Source organism: Acomys minous, assembly GCF_964271855.1.
Source record: "Acomys minous genome assembly, chromosome: 3".
NCBI classification, from domain to species: Eukaryota; Metazoa; Chordata; class Mammalia; order Rodentia; family Muridae; genus Acomys; species Acomys minous.
Genome location: NC_140485.1, coordinates 16,581,023 through 16,596,972, shown reverse-complemented (window position 1 = coordinate 16,596,972; position 15,950 = coordinate 16,581,023). Strand labels below are relative to the sequence as shown.

At 40.2% G+C, this 15,950-nt stretch overlaps 1 protein-coding gene across 4 annotated transcripts in view; it reads right to left on the bottom strand.

The window, feature by feature from the left end:
- Positions 1-1,414: 1,414 nt before the first annotated feature.
- The window catches only part of GPCPD1 (glycerophosphocholine phosphodiesterase 1), a 53,550-nt gene continuing 39,014 nt past the window's right edge, over positions 1,415-15,950 (bottom strand). For all 4 annotated transcript variants that reach the window (XM_084776861.1, XM_084776862.1, XM_084776863.1 and 1 more), the window contains 6 exons: positions 15,652-15,713; positions 13,891-13,956; positions 11,349-11,485; positions 10,651-10,786; positions 9,776-9,936; positions 1,415-3,042 (listed from right to left, as the gene is read on the bottom strand). In XM_084776861.1, coding sequence (XP_084632987.1) covers positions 2,853-3,042; positions 9,776-9,936; positions 10,651-10,786; positions 11,349-11,485; positions 13,891-13,956; positions 15,652-15,713 — 752 coding nt within the window. In that variant the 3' untranslated portion in view covers positions 1,415-2,852. The remainder of the gene's footprint in view (positions 3,043-9,775; positions 9,937-10,650; positions 10,787-11,348; positions 11,486-13,890; positions 13,957-15,651; positions 15,714-15,950) is intronic.

Below are 15,950 nucleotides of genomic sequence, written 5' to 3'. Positions count from 1 at the left end.
ATGTCAGACAGTACTGTTTTTCATAAGAACACCTTCCTTTCAACCTGAAAATCACAGTCAAGATCTCAAATGAAAAGAGTAAATAAGTGGTAGCTAATTCTCAGTGAAGGGTACTCTTTTATCAATCCAGTGTAACCAAACCAAACACACTATAGATGACATGGTGCAGTAACAGCTACAGAGCAAGAGTCAATCATCAAGACTGGCAAGGTGGCCTGCACCACGCACAGGCCCAATAAGCTCTAGCATCACAGACAAGAGCCAGGTCAGGACAACCCCCGTCACCTTCAGGAGGGAGCTGTGAGCCTTGTGCCCACACTCAGCACCTTCAGGAGGGAGCTGTGAGCCTTGTGCCCACACTCAGCACCTTCAGGAGGGAGCTGTGAGCCTTGTGCCCACACTCAGCACCTTCAGGAGGGAGCTGTGAGCCTTGTGCCCACACTCAGCACCTTCAGGAGGGAGCTGGGTGCCTTGTGCCCACACTCAGCACGGCTACTACAGTTTCAAGGAGCAAATGCCGGAGAATCACTCCATAACCCTCTACCTGTAAAAACTGAAATGAATAAGCTATGCCAATGATTATAATGTAAGCCACTTTCAACTGTGTATTCAGAGTAAATAAATTTCATTCACTGTGGGAATAAAAATAGATAAGATGAATGTCAACTGTGTCACTCTGGACTGCCCCAAGGCTCCCTGAGATCACTGGCAGTGAGTAGTAAAATATTGGCCCCTCTCTTTCAGAAGTGTTGGCAGTAGATAAAGCTTGATGGTGCAGAAAGACTGTGGCATGGTAGTGATCGGGAGAGCTTCCAAGCAAAGGCTGCATGGGCACAGATGAAGTGGTGCAGGGCTGATCACAGCATCTGAGTGCAAAGGTGACAGCTAGTGATATGAAGGCCTGGGTTAGCTCAGAGAAACAGTCTAACCATCTATTAACAGGGAGAGAGAGGAAAGACAGTGACCAGGCTCTATGGTACGAAGTTACCCTAGCTCTTCTCAGCAAACTAAACTGCTGGGAACCCACACTCGCCACCAACTCTTCCTTAACCCATCTGCTGCTTCCCTTCTTCCCTGGAGATCATCATGGCGCTAGAAGGGGAAAGCTGCGGGAGGCGCACAGAACAAACTAGCCAAGTATAAAGGGTGCTCAGCACACGGGCCGCAGGTCTGCAGAAGGAGAACAATCACGTCTTCTAAGGTTCCTGATATGCGAAAATACTAAAGACCCATTTGATGTGGGGGAATACATGATGCAGAAATACCCTTGGAGAGGACCATTTTCTAGACCATACTCCACTACCCATCAGGTTACAACTACACCACGATAGGATTTCAGACCCCGTCTCCCACAGTGGAGAGCTGACCCCTCCCCTTTGGTTGCACTGCTAAGAACAAATCAGGAAGCTGAAGGTGGTGGCGCATGACTTTAATACCACTTAGGAGGCAGAAGCAGACGGATCTGAGAGTCAAAGTCAGCTGCTTGTACAGTGAATTCCAGGACAGCCAGGCTAAAATGGCCATCTCTAAAAACAAAACAAAACAAGATACAACTTGTCATTTCAAGTCTTAGGTTCCCAGCTACTATCAAAATATGTCTATACCTGGACAAACCACCTCAGCAGGAACACACTGAGGTGAGCCAGCCCATATAATCGGAATGAAATTTCTATTTGTCAGAATACCATTATAAAACCATTCTACAAAAGTAACACCTTCTTGAATTTTCATTTTAAAATGAGGAAAAAATAAATCTGTCATTTTATTTAACATTCATTCTGAAGTTACAGTTTTAGCAATACAGTCTGCCTTCTAATGAAGAAATCTTAGTATAATCCTAAAAACATGCATTTATACACAGGAAGATCTTCTACATTCCTAAATAAATTACATACATGATATATATTAAACAATAAAGAATACCAATTTGAGAATTCAGGACATTTATTTTTCTGCTTGGGAATTTAACTACTGTGTAACACACACGGCAGTTACTTTCACTAGGTAGTGAGACACTAAATAAGCATACTCCAAGTGTCTACAAACAGACTTTGTTTTTTAGGCGGCAAAATATTTTGTCCTTGACATCTCACTCACCTAGCACCAGATGTAAGGACTTAACAGTAAACATGGACAATCTCATGCTTAAAACCTAAAGCATGCATTGAGTCAAATTTATACATTGTGATCTACACTACTATATATGCAATATATAATTCTTACTAATATTTTATACATTAAGTTACCCTGCAGCATTCTGGAGTTTTAACATTTTTGAAAGGTTTATGAAACAAGTTTCAAGATTCATCTGCAGGCTGGTTTGGGTCAGTGGGGAAATGGCAGCAGTCTGAGGTTTATACTGAAGGAAAATGGTGCATGTTCCTATCAACCCATGTAAAGATGCCTATGTACATAGATGACACAAGGATTCGTGCAGCTGGAGCCACCAGTGCAAATGCATGCATTTGAGGTACTTATTTTTTCCATGGTCAGGTATAATTATGCAGTCATTTTTCTCAAGCATAATCAATTAAAAGCCTGAACTTTAAATATGAGATATTTATATAGTTAATTTCCAAGTGCTATGCTTTTAAATGAAGATTCAACATTATAAGCTTAGATATCTCATTGAAAATGTTTAACAGTATATTTTCTTATTGTACAGAGTGATTGGTAATTATACCTGGCCAAGTGATAAATAGCATACTTGATATTCTTGCGGGAACTGTAATGAAATAGTAAAATACTTCATTATTGCTTCATTGGACTGAGAAACCTAAGAGGTGGCAGCAGTGCTCAATGGTGAAAACTGAACATCAGAGCAGCCACATGAGCCCTGGACACCCTGCGAGCTACATGTTCTCTATGCTGTCAATGCCGTTGGCATCCACGTGGATATCAGGCTCCCCGTGGAAAGAGGAAGGGACAAAGTGGCTGACAGTGGGGCACAAACAGCTCTTAAGCTCTGGCAATTCTTGCTTCAGGCGTTCCAAATGCTCCACTTGGAATATATTCGGCTGTTCGGGCATCCAATCGTATATCCTATGGTGAAACAGAGACAAAGAAATATAATGTAATTTCATGTTTATTAGAGACCAACTGACTTAATGTATTTAAAGATTAAGAAAATCTATTTTAAAATGCCTGGAATAAATATCCCTATTACACAATGAAGTTTTATTCTGCTTTATGATAAAGATCAAAATGTTAGTTGTATTCTTTTTCTTCTCCCTCATTCTTTAAAAAACGTATTCTATTCATTTATTCATATTACATCTCAATTGTTATCCCATCCCTTGTATCCTCCCATTCCTCTCTCCCTCCCATTTCCCCCTAACTACCCTCCCCTGTGCCTGTGACTGAGGGGGCCCTCCTCCCTCTGTATATGCTCATCTCCCTCATTTTTCAAATAATCCAGAATAGAACTGCTCTTTGTAACCCTGGCAAACAATTCCTTGAATCAGAAAATGGAACCTACAGTTTTCTAGTGATCCTGGAAGTGTGTGTCTCCAAGTCAGTTAGCTGGTGGTGCCTTATTTTACAGGAGGAAAAGCTCGTGACAACTAAAACTTGTCCCCAGTAACTTAAGTCCCAAATAGAGCGGAGAGACCAGAAAGAGCCTCTGGTGGGTGAGGCATGCCTACAAGCAGAGACCAGCTTTATAATGCTGCCCTGCAAAAGCCAAGAAACAAGACAGGGCCATAAGAGGATTTCTATGATGTCATAAGAGGGAAGACAATCTTAGAATATATGCATATTCTAACTATTAAATGTATGTGCAAAGTAACAGATTTTCTGTTAGAGAAATGCAGGGCAGATGGGTTAACTCTGAGGTGTAGTACTTCTGTAGCGTAAATGATACTCTGGGCTTGGTCCCCAGCACTGAAAACCAACCAACCATCCATCCACCCATACACTCATCCATCCATCCATCCATCCAAACACACACAGACAGACAGACAGACACACACACACACAGCTAAATGTGCAAGAGAATGAAAAGAATCTAACTTTATACTCTCCTTATATGCCACTAAAATTAAGAGAATTTTAAAAATACAAGAGTATGCCAAGTAACAGAGACAAAGCAGTGAAACTGTGCAAGCTGGAGAGAAAAGACAGCTGCAGTATTAAGTTTCTGGGTTTTTATTTCAATCACCAGCCATTCACAAGCAAAACAGCTTTTAAAAGGAGCACAAGTTCCCCTTGATCTAGAAATAAAAGGGAAGGGGGAAAGGAAGGGTAAGGTGGAGTCTGAGCAGTGGTTCAGTGTTCCTCTCTGGCCACAGCTGCCCCTCCCTGACACTAGCTTTTAAAGTAAAAAGGATGTCCCTTAGAGTGGAATATGAGGTTCAGGTGAGGGCTATTGTATGAACACCACTGCAGCTGCTACCATGGAAACTAATCAAACACAAAAGCACCTCTTCCAAAGCACTCAGTTCTCTTCTCAGCTGACCACCGCAAGGGTAGCCAGTCATGGTTCCCCAGGATCATGCCATGCAGACATTCTGAGGAATCTGATCAGACAAAAAAACAAAACAAAACAAAACAAACAAAAAACCCCACAACAACAACAACAACAACAACAACAACAAAACCCTAAACACAACCTAAGAGGTCTGAGCAAGTAGGCCACCATGGCCACCCTATTAACAAAACCCAGGTCAACAATCCACTCACAGCTGGGCATGGTGGTTCACATCTTTAATCCCAGCACTCTGGGAGGCAGAGGCAGGTGGATCTCTGTGAGTTCGAGCCCAGCCTGGTCTACAAAGGGAGTCAGTTCAGCCAAGGCTATCACAGAGAAAACCTGTGTCAAAAAACAAACAAATGACAACAAAAACCAATCCCACTCCCTCATCTAGAGCTTCTACTTCCTAGACTTCAGCCTCATCTGGGAGGCCAAGAAAACTTTTAAACATGGAATATGAAAAGAAAGAAAGGAAGAAAAACCTTATCAACAACAACAACAACAACAACAACAAAAAGACAAAAACAAAATAAACATTAAGACTTGGGAGAAACAGTACTTTCACCAAATGAGAATAGGCTACTACATGTTCCCTAAATAGCACTTTCAGCAAACAAAACAAAAAGTCCTTAGGAATTAGAAACAAACTAGGAACCTAGGAAAAGGTTCCGTCTTCCAGAGTTGAATGAAAAAAGAAAAGCAGAGAAAGGATGACAAGTATGGTCCAAAAGGTTGTGATACAGAGGACTTATGTAGAGACGTGTACGATACAAGGACCTCGGAAGTGCTGAACAACACTCCCTGTCATCTCTCCAGTACCAGGGATGAGGCCAATGCACTGTGTACCCTCTGTATCACTGAGCTACATTCCCGTCCCAAAGCTCTACATCCCTGCATTCCCCAAGTTTATGCTGTGCTGGGAGAACTCTGGGCTTTGTGCACACTAGGCAAACACTGCACTGCATCCCCAGCCCAGTCTTTAACAACCTATACCAACGGGCTGGAAGGGGCCCAAGTGCTCAGGACCTGGTGAAAGCAGACCTAGAAGGTCCAGCTCCCTCATTTCAGAGCACTAGTGACCAACAGTAACAAAGGGTAGATTCCCCCAGGTCTCACAGGGGAAACAAAGTATATGTAAGGACATAGCAAGCAATGTGACATCACAGTTCTCAATGATCACATTGAAAACGGAGCAGAGAGATGAAATGTTAGAAAACCATAATAGAACAATGACTTCCGATATGGAGCCCAAGCCTGGCCATACTTTTAAACAAAGAAAGCCCAAAAACATTTACAATTCCATGTCTTCTCTCAGGATGACATAATGATAGTAAGCCAAGAGAAATAGATATGGCTATGGAAAGAAGCTTGAAAACACTCAGGATAGCGCCTGTGCTCACAGTAGCCAGCTGGTCTATACTGGGACAGCTACTAAAAACAGGAAAGTCACTGCCACTTGAACAAAAGACAGTGTCCCCTAATGAGTCTAAAGCAGAACCTTGCTGAAATACATTGCTTCTGAACTTTGGGGTCACGGAGTTTCCATATCACCTGGCAGGACCTTCACCTGAGAACCATCAGTAGACCATGACGGACACGGCAACTTACCATACTTGTCCTGTGACACTTCCAAAAATGTCTGGGCCAGCAGTGGAAGCCTGATTTTGCTAACAGCTGAGTAGGCCACAAAGTCAAAAAGTCAAGATTTGAATCTAAGAAGCACGTAACTGGGAGATTCACAGACACGCATGTATGCGTATTGTGTTACAATACAAGGTGAGCAAGCAGTCAGATACCTCTGAGTCACTGCCCTGGAGAAATTTTACACCTATATTCCAGGAGAACTAGTAAATAATTCATAGCAACGGTAACAGCCTAGATGTTCTTAAGTAGCAGAATAAACAATAGAATATCACACAGCCAAAAAATGAATAATTTATAGCTATATGCAAAAATGGATTTACTATAACAGAGTATAAAGATTAAACTCATATAAATACCAAATGGCTTATTATTTAAGGATTAAAATAAGATTAAAACTTTTAAAGATAAAAATTAAGAGGTTGATAGAAGGCAAGAACTGGGATTACACAGAAGCACATGAGGACTAAAAATATCACTTGCCTTTAAACTCACTACAAGGGCCTGTTCAACTTTCCCTCTTCTCTCTTGCTCCCACTCTATTTTTGAAGCTGGTGGTGCTGGGAACTAAACTTAAGGCCATTCACAATGCCATTTAAGTGCACTGGTCTATGTATATACTCGAGTCCCTAGACTAGGCCAAGCTGGGCCATGGGGGGGGGGGGCATGCCTACAATCTCAGTGCTTGCACAGAGGCAAGAGGAGGATTCAAGGCCTGCTAGGCTATTCTAGACCTTATGCTATCTGCTGTGCCAAAGCCAGATGGTCAGTTGACAAAGCTATAAAAGCCAATATAAATTAATCATTCCCAAGAAAATGTTAGAAAGTAAAATGCAACAGTTTGACACCACTAGTAGGGGCTACCTGCACAATCTGTGCACTAATGACTTTGTAGGAAAATAGTTTTTCGTCATGGAAAATGTATGCTTGAGGCTGGGCTGCAGACGGGCTGCTGTATTATTTGCTTAGCATGCACAAGGGGCTGGGCGCATCCCCAGCACCATGTACATCAGGTGTGGTGCCCCATGACTACAGTCCCAGCACTCAGGTGGAGACAGCAAGATCAGAGGCTTTAGGTCATCTTTAACTGCACAGGAAGACCAGCTGGGGCTAGAAAAAAATCAAAACCAAAACAAACCAAAACAAAAAAAACCCCAAATACCAAAACCTACACATTCCCATCACCCCTCTCATAAATGCCCCCAAATGCTCCAAATCACTGATTACTCAAAAACTTCTAAACTAGTCTATTCAGAAATATACAGGTAAATATAACATAAAAAGAAAAACAAAAAGTAAGAAGTTAGGAACTTGGCCAAGGACAGCAGAGGAAACTGACTGGTGTTTTTTACTGTTAGCCTTAGACAATTATTAGGATTGTTATATTCTACGCACGTATCTTCAGACCAATAGAACCTCCACTTATCTTGAACCCTAAGCAGAGCCCACGTCAGGCTGGCCATCAAAGTGCCCTAACAAGCCTGCCCTGCTTCATGCTGGGCCTTGCCTGAAATGCAAGCTCTATCAGAGCAAATCTGACCATCTCAAACTTCTAATGCTGCTCTTCCTCTTCAAAGATGCTGAGCCAGGGAGAATCTTCCTCAGCACTTGTTTTATCACCCTTCTACTACATGTGAACACTGGGCTCCAACCAAGAACGCCCTTGAGGAAAGACCCGTCAAAATGTGTATTCCTTAGCAAAGTCACCTATGGAATTATCTCACACCAACTTTTTCTTGTCTCCAAATATATGCAGTCATTTCTTCTTCTGCATACTCACAGATACACATAAATTTTCTCAACATTTGTTAAAGCCAGTATTTTATCAAATGGTTAACATAAAATTAATTTTTTTTAATTTGGAAACATGGGGTGTGGTGGTACACGCCTTTAATCCCAGCACTCGAGGCAGAGGAAGGTAGATCTTTATGAGTTCTAGGCCAGCCTGGTCTACAAAGGGAGTCCAGGACAGCCAAGGCTACAAAGAGAAACCCTGTCTCAAAAAACAAAACAACCCCCCCCAAGAAACCCCCCCCCAAAAACCCCAAAATTGGCCAGTAATTCTGTTTTAAGCAAACTTAGCCAAGCAGATAGGTAAGAGAGACAGTAGACTAGCTAGGCTGGCAGCACTCAGCTGTGATCCCAGCCTTTGGAAAGCTAAGACAGGAAGACCAAGCCAGTCTGAGCTACGTGGTGAAACCTTCCCTATTTCCAAATCAAATATAAATAAATTAAATAGTAAGTGAATAAACTAGACCAATTCAGACAAAATAGTGAGGGTAACATCTTTATTAAAGAATGATATAACTTCGTAGGACAAAAGGTAGCATTAATAAATCTAAGAAAAATATATTTTTGTTTTCTAAGCAGGTCTGGTGAAAACTTTTTCCCTTCCTTCAGCAAGTCAATGTTTTCTACAACCTAAAACCTCTTTATATTAAAATAACCTTTTAAGTACTAGCAGCTATTAAACTTAAATACCAATCCTTAGGAAGCTGCTTTTTATATCTTGTTAACAAACATTTGATCCCACAGACTGTATCTTACTGCTCTAACTTCTGAAGACAGTAAGCGAAAACAAGCAAAGTGCCTGCCTGCACCGCACACTCTCCATGTGTGCGTGCATCAGGGAGCCGGGAAGAACCAGATCAGAGAGGCCAGGAAGGAAAGGACACACACACGGGGTAATGTGTTACATAAACGCTGTGTGTCAGTCAGTGACACTGAGCCAAGTGAAGAAGTGCCCTGTGAACACACGGTACTATTTAAAACAGTGCAGTCAAAGAGCCCTTGTATAGGAGACAGTTCAGTGTTTTCTCTAAAGCAAAAAGAAATAGCACATGGAGGAACATTGTGAAAGGAAAGATCCCAAAGGAATAAAAGGGTTGACAGGTAAGAGAACACAGTCATGGAAGACTTCAAGGACTTAGCCCGAGAAAGTGAACTAAGTAGAGTGGCCATATATGCTGAAAGATGGTAAGAAGGGACATAAAAGTTTTAAAAGGTCAGAGAAATGTTCTGAGTTGGATACTGGGAATGTGTAAAGATGAAAAAAGCCACAGAATTCAATGAGATCACTGTCGTGGTTTAAATGAGAACGGTTGGTTCCCAGTAAGTGGACTATTTGGGGAGGACTAGGAGGCATGGCCTTGCTGGTGGAGGTGTGTCTCAGGGGTGGAGTTTGTGGTTATAAAAGCCCATATGAAGCCCAGACTGTGTCTGTCTGTGTCTGTCTGCCTCCTGCTTGGGGGTCAGATGTGAGCTCTCACTACTGCTCCAGCACCACGCCTGTCTACTGCCATGCTCCCCACTGTGGTGGTGATGGGCTCACCCTCTGGAACTGCAAACAAGCCTCCTACTAATGCTTTCTTTTATAAGTCACCTTCGTCATGTTGTCTCATGATGGCAATAAAGTAAGACAATTGTTGATAGCTCTGACAGACAGAAGGTGTGGGACAGGCAGCTGTTCTCACAAGGCCACTTACACATTTGGGTTAGGGCTGAAGTGGCTTTGCCATACTCAACATCTGGGGAAAGGTCACAAACGTCAAGATAAACTTTAGGCTCTAATACATAATTTTAACAACTAAATTTAATAGTTTAGAAGATAGAAGTTACACTTTTTGTACAAGTCCATGGAGATTTTTTACGAAAAACAAATACCTATCATATATTAGACCATTTACTCCAAATTCCTTCAGTTTCCTTCTGTTCTCAGGGTCGTTGGTATCATCACCCCAGCAGAATATGACCAACCCCTTAGCCTTTGCCTCTTCGACATAGGATGGGTTTCTAAGTAGGTCTTCAGTATGGGCATTTATCCCCTGCAAGAGGAAAAATTCATTGTTTACAAAAAAGAAATGTCACTGCAAATGCTAAATGATCAGGCTCTGGGCTAGTGCTCTTGAGAAGAGGTACACAACAGGGAAAATGGGCAGACCTTTTCTTTCTTTCTTTCTTTCTTTTTTTTTTTTTTTTTTGGTTTTTCGATACAGGGATTCTCTGTGCAACCTTGGTTGTCCTGGACTTGCTTTGTAGATCAGGCTGGCCTCGAACTCACAGAGATCCACCTGCCTCTGCCTCCCGGGTGCTGGGATTAAAGGCGTGCGCCACCATGCCCGGCCCTTACCTTTTCTTACAATTTCTCTTATTTAATGGATATATGTGCATATACACAACATATTATAAACATAAGCACTTATTAACTTTTTAGTCATTGTCATTTCTCTCCTCAACATTAGTTAAACCTTTAACCAGTTGTTAGAACAGGAAACCATTTAATACTGTCTAGAACAAAACAAAATGAAAATTTACAGATGAGCAAACACTTTATGGCTGTGTTTATATATATATTCATTATGTGTATGTAACAATAATAATTAAAGAAAAAGAGGCCATGCATTTGAGAGGGTGTGGGGAATGCATGAGAGGACTTGGAGGAAAGAGAGGGAAATGAGGAAAATACAGTGCATACATATGAAACTTTAAAAAAAATTAAGTTAGTTTTTAAAAAAAGAAGAAAATGAAACCCAACTTACCAAAATATTTTCAAACTGTGCAAAGCTCATTGCAATGGATGTTGTCCGAGATCTGAGGTCCATGAGTTCAGGATAAATTTCAGATTTTCCTTGTGTCAAAAATAATATGGGGTACTTGTTTTGCTTTTGCCGAACCCTAAATAGACAAGTTAAAGGGGAAAAACTTTGTGTGAAGATAATAATATTACTTTGAAACTTTAGAAACTACTAAAAAGAAAACAAAAGAGCAACAGAGTTAGGCAGCATGGCTCCAGGAGGCTAAGGCTGGAGGATCACAGCACGCTCAAGGCCAGCCTGGGCTACAGAGTGAGCTCATGACCCACAGATTGAGAAACTCTCAAAAGCAGGACAAACAAGAAAGAGCAATCCATTACTCAGAAGATACAACCAAGTCAGAGATAAAGGTTTAAAGTTTTATATTCAAGAGCTAAAACAGCCTCAGAAACTGGTAATGGGAAATCCATGGGTTAGGTATTGCGACAAAATGCCAAATGTGGGGTCTCGTGACCCAGGACAGTACGGATATCAAAGGAGTGGTGGAGCGTAGCTGAGAAAGAAGTTCCCTTTTTAGGAAGAAAAGAAAATATGGGCGACTGACTCAGAGAACAAACCAGGGTGCCATCTGGACAACCTCCCAAATCCTACCCACAATCAAAGAGTACAGAATCAAACAAACAAAAATCTTGAATATTACTCACATTGTACAAATATCTGCATCAAATGAAGAAAATATTATTCTTCTCTTCCCAGAATTTTCTAAAACAGTTTTTAAAATTATATCCAAAAACAGGTTCATGTCAAAATATGTTGATAAGTTGCCATCCCACACTCCATCCTATATGGAAGGAATGAAACAAGAGGCAGTGATGCATGCTGCAATGTTAAAGAAGCCTCAACAACAACCAGCCCAACACTTTAAAATGTAATTATGTATTTCCCAAAGGCATGCAGGATATTACAGATACATACAGTAAACACATTATTAAATTAAAGCAAAAAATCACATCCATCTTCTTACACAGCTGCCCCCGTTGGTGCAGGAGCAGACTAACAAGCATTTAGCTTGTGTACAGCTACAGCCTTCACCTACATATGAATCTCTATACTTATTGCACACTTTTGTATTCTTTGACCTCTGATGCCTTTACTCCCTCGCTGCCACCTTGTAACTATTTTTGTTCTCTATCTTTGAAATAAAATATATATATGCTCCCAATATAAGTAAAATCATGCAGTATTTTTCTGTGGCTGGCTTACTTTTATTTAGCCAATCATTTCCCCGAGGCCCATCAACAGATTTCGTTCTTTTCTCGAGTATTTATGGATGGCTACTTCTTTGCCTGTTTGTCCAGTAATGGACACGTAGGCTGTCTCTTTATTTTGTCTATTGTGAACAAGGGAGCAATAATTACCTTTATAAGGTAGTGGTTTCATTTCTTTTTGGTAGACAGCCAGAAAGAGGAATGGCTGGGTCATATAATAGATTTCTCTTTTTAATTTCTTTAGAAACCTGTTTTTCATGACAGTTGTGGCAATCTATTCTCCTGTCCAGACATGCTCAGGAGATCTAGTTTAACCTCATGGTGAGCAGTGTTTGGCTTCTTTTAACTTGCGCCATGATAGCTATTAGGAGAACTAGTGAATACTTATTTCACAGGTGAGGGAGCCAAAGGCAGGGACAACTGATGCCAAAGACCACAGCAATAATAATTCAGGTGATAATTAAAACATCAGCAGGTTTTGGCTTTAAACTTAACAGAATAAAAGCTACATCTCCGAGCAGGACATGGTGGTGCACGCCTTTAATCTCAGCACTTGGGAGGCAGAGGCAGGTGGATTGCTGTGAGTTCAAGGACAGCCTGGTCTACAAACAAGTCCAGGACAGCCAAGGCTACACAGAGAAACTCTATCTCAAAAAACCAAAAACCAACCAACCAAACAAACAAAAAAACAAACAACAACAAAAAACAAAAACAAACAAAAACAAAAACCACGACATCTTCAGAAGCCTACAATATACTATAACAACTACTTTGACACAATCTTGACAAACCATAAGATATGTTAGTCTTTATTAAGTATTAATGTTTATAACAAAATATCAAATATCTTAAATTAGTCAAAATAATTCTAGAAGCCTCAGCAAACAGACAAAAACTACTCATTAGGAAAATCTTGGTTTTCCTGAACCAGGACCACCTTAGTCTGTCACAAACAACATGACTTGAAGGCAGTTATGGATTTTTCTAGGCTGTTAGTCCAAATGGCCAATTTTGATTAAATACTTCAGGACTCCACATTCTAGGCTACCTTTTTTACCATACATACTTTCCTCTAGCCCCAAATACATTCAATTTTGTTCTTTCTTTAAAAGAACTATTTTTGGAGCTACGTGGTTATATGTGGGTGTGTGCACAGAAACTTTGGGTCCTCCTGGATTTGGAGATAGGAGCAGTTGTGAGGACCGGATGCTCAGCACTGAACTTGTATCCTCTACAAGAGCAGTAAGTGCTCCAGTCCCAATTGTTTTCCTCAATTAGAATAAAACTCTAGGAAAACAAAACCTTATTTTATCCTTACTCTGCATATATTCTCAGCATTTAGAAAAATGCCTGGCCTTTACTACCTACTCAGTAAATATTTGTGGATAATGAGTGACTAAACCTGGGATTGATTTAAAACTTATTTACAGAAATTTCTTTTCCTATGTTAGTATTACTAGCTTTAAAAAATGTGCTTAGGAAATTGTTACTTAAAATATGCTTAGATGTAGACATTTTTAAAAATCAGTAAGAGTTTGACATCTACTTTTTAAATATGCCCAGAAACGGCTTATATTACTATATACACAGGCCACGTATATACCAAAACTTTTACAATAGACATTCAGAAATTAAAAAATAATCACATATAGGTATAAAGTATGCTTTATTTACAATCTCCAGGGCTGGTGAGATGGTTTAGCATGCAAAGGTGCTTGCTACACAAGTCTAACAACCTGAGTTTAATCCCAAACCCGTGGTGGAAGGAGAGAACAGAATCCTAAAGCTGCCTTTATATGTGTACCACAGCACCCAGACCCATATTCTCAGAAACACACAAAATAGTTTTTCTTTGTTTTCAATTTTAAAAGGTCCTACAAACAATGTGCTTCAATGAAAGAAACTACAAGATTTCAGTTTTACTTAATGCCATTAAAACAAAAGACAGTAACAATAACAACAAAAACAAATTACTTACCCTGTGTTGGCAAATCCATTTTATTTCTATATTATATCCTACATCTTCTGGCAATGATTCTAAAACCTACAGTGTTGTTTGTTGATGATGAATTATATCATTTTTGGTAAGATGGATAGCAAAGTAAGAAAAAAAACAGAATTATTATTACCAATGTTTTGTTGTCATTATAAACCATTAACTTTTCTAATATGGGACAGAAAACATGACAGATTTTTTGTTTAATAAGTCAAAAATTTCTTTAAATGCAGCAGGTTCAAATAATATCTTTGACAATTCAGTTATCACCACAAAAATAGACCCTTAACTAAAATCTTTTTCCATCATTCCTTTTTAAAAAAAATCTAAAGTGAGCTACAGGAAGTAAAAATGAAGGTCCTATCCTTAACTCTGACTCTAATCCTAACTCCTAACTCAAGTCATACTTTCTGCATATTTAGGTATGTGGATATATTAAGATCAGATTAAATGAAAGCCATCATTTTTAGCTTTTTGAAAAGGTGTTTTAGCCGGGCGCGGTGGCACATGCCTTTAATCCCAGCATTCAGGAGGCAGAGGCAGGTGGATCGCTGTGAGTTCGAGGCCAGCCTATTCTACAAAGTGAGTCTAGGACAGTCAAGGCTACACAGAGGAACACTGTCTAGAAAAACAAAAACAAACAAAATAAAAAAGAAAAGAAAGAAAAAAGAAAAGGTGTTTTTGTTCAACAAATACTCATGCTGATTGATAACCTCCAGAAAATATACTATGCTATTCTGAGAGCTATAAACACACACACACACACACACACACGTTGCTCATATTTTCTAAAAAGAAAATTATCTGGACACTTGGGAATCAGATGATTTTGGCAGCCATAACTGGGAAATCAAATTTTAAAATATGATACAGAGTGTTTGCTTAGAATGCATGAGGTCCTGAGTAAATTCCTACCCAAACCACCAGAAGCAAAACCAGAACTAAACCCTGAACAGAGCCCTCGTTACTACAGCAGACCATAAACAACTGATTAAAAGTAGGAATCATTATGAAAGTGCACTGGCATCTCTCCAGCATTTCCATGGACTTCCCTGAGGCTGTGCAAATTGTCTCCAGCTTTTAAATTTGACAATGATGACAACAGGGTCTCACTATGTAGCCCTATCTGTCCTAGAATTGACTATGTGTATCAGAGTGGCCTTACAGAGATTACCTGTCTCTGGTCTCCCAGAGTACTGGGAAGAAAGGTGTGTGCCACCATGCCCAGCCATACTACTTTTTGCTTAGATGTTTTCATGGTGAGTTTCTGAAATCTTATTTTAAATAATGAAGCTTCTTATGGTCTCTCCAAACTATAAGTTTTAAATGCTGCAAAGAAGCCTCTTCCACCTCTTTCCTTCCCCTCCGTGCTCTCCTCTCCTTCCCTTTATACAGAAATATGCAAACTTACTATTGTCCCCAATGAGCCAACTGAAAGGTTACTCTTAGTTAAGAGAACAGTTAAGCTGTTCCTAAAAAGCAGAATAGCCTCCCGCCCTGGGTGGGTAAGTAACAGCTAGCACCTGCAATGCCAGCACCTGGGAACAGGCAGGAAAGCCAGGATTTCAAGAAGCCTAGACCAGTCTGAGCTATGTCACACCCCCTTCTCCAAGGCACCCATGATAATAAACTCACACTGATGATGACTGACACAGACCTTTTAGTCACCTTTTAATAGAGTAAAAAAATTTGATACAAATATCAATGAGATAGCGCTGTACAAGTGTTCCTCAAGGGACTTACCATCTTAAGAGAAGGAAATGGCTGGTTTTCAGAAAAGAAATTTTCCTCCTCAACCACAGATTCTGAAATTTCAAATTACAGAAGCTTGGTAAGTAAGATGCCCTAGAGTAGACCCTCTCCCAGATCTAGGAGAGCTATGCACTGAGTGACTAGCACATCTCTTGCATTTACTATCTTTAATCATTAAGAACTCCATTTTATAGCAACAAGACTAGTTCATAATACATTATATAAACATCATCCTTTATGGCCCCAAGTAGTAGTGATTTTCATATAAAAACTTAAGATGGCTCTCTGAA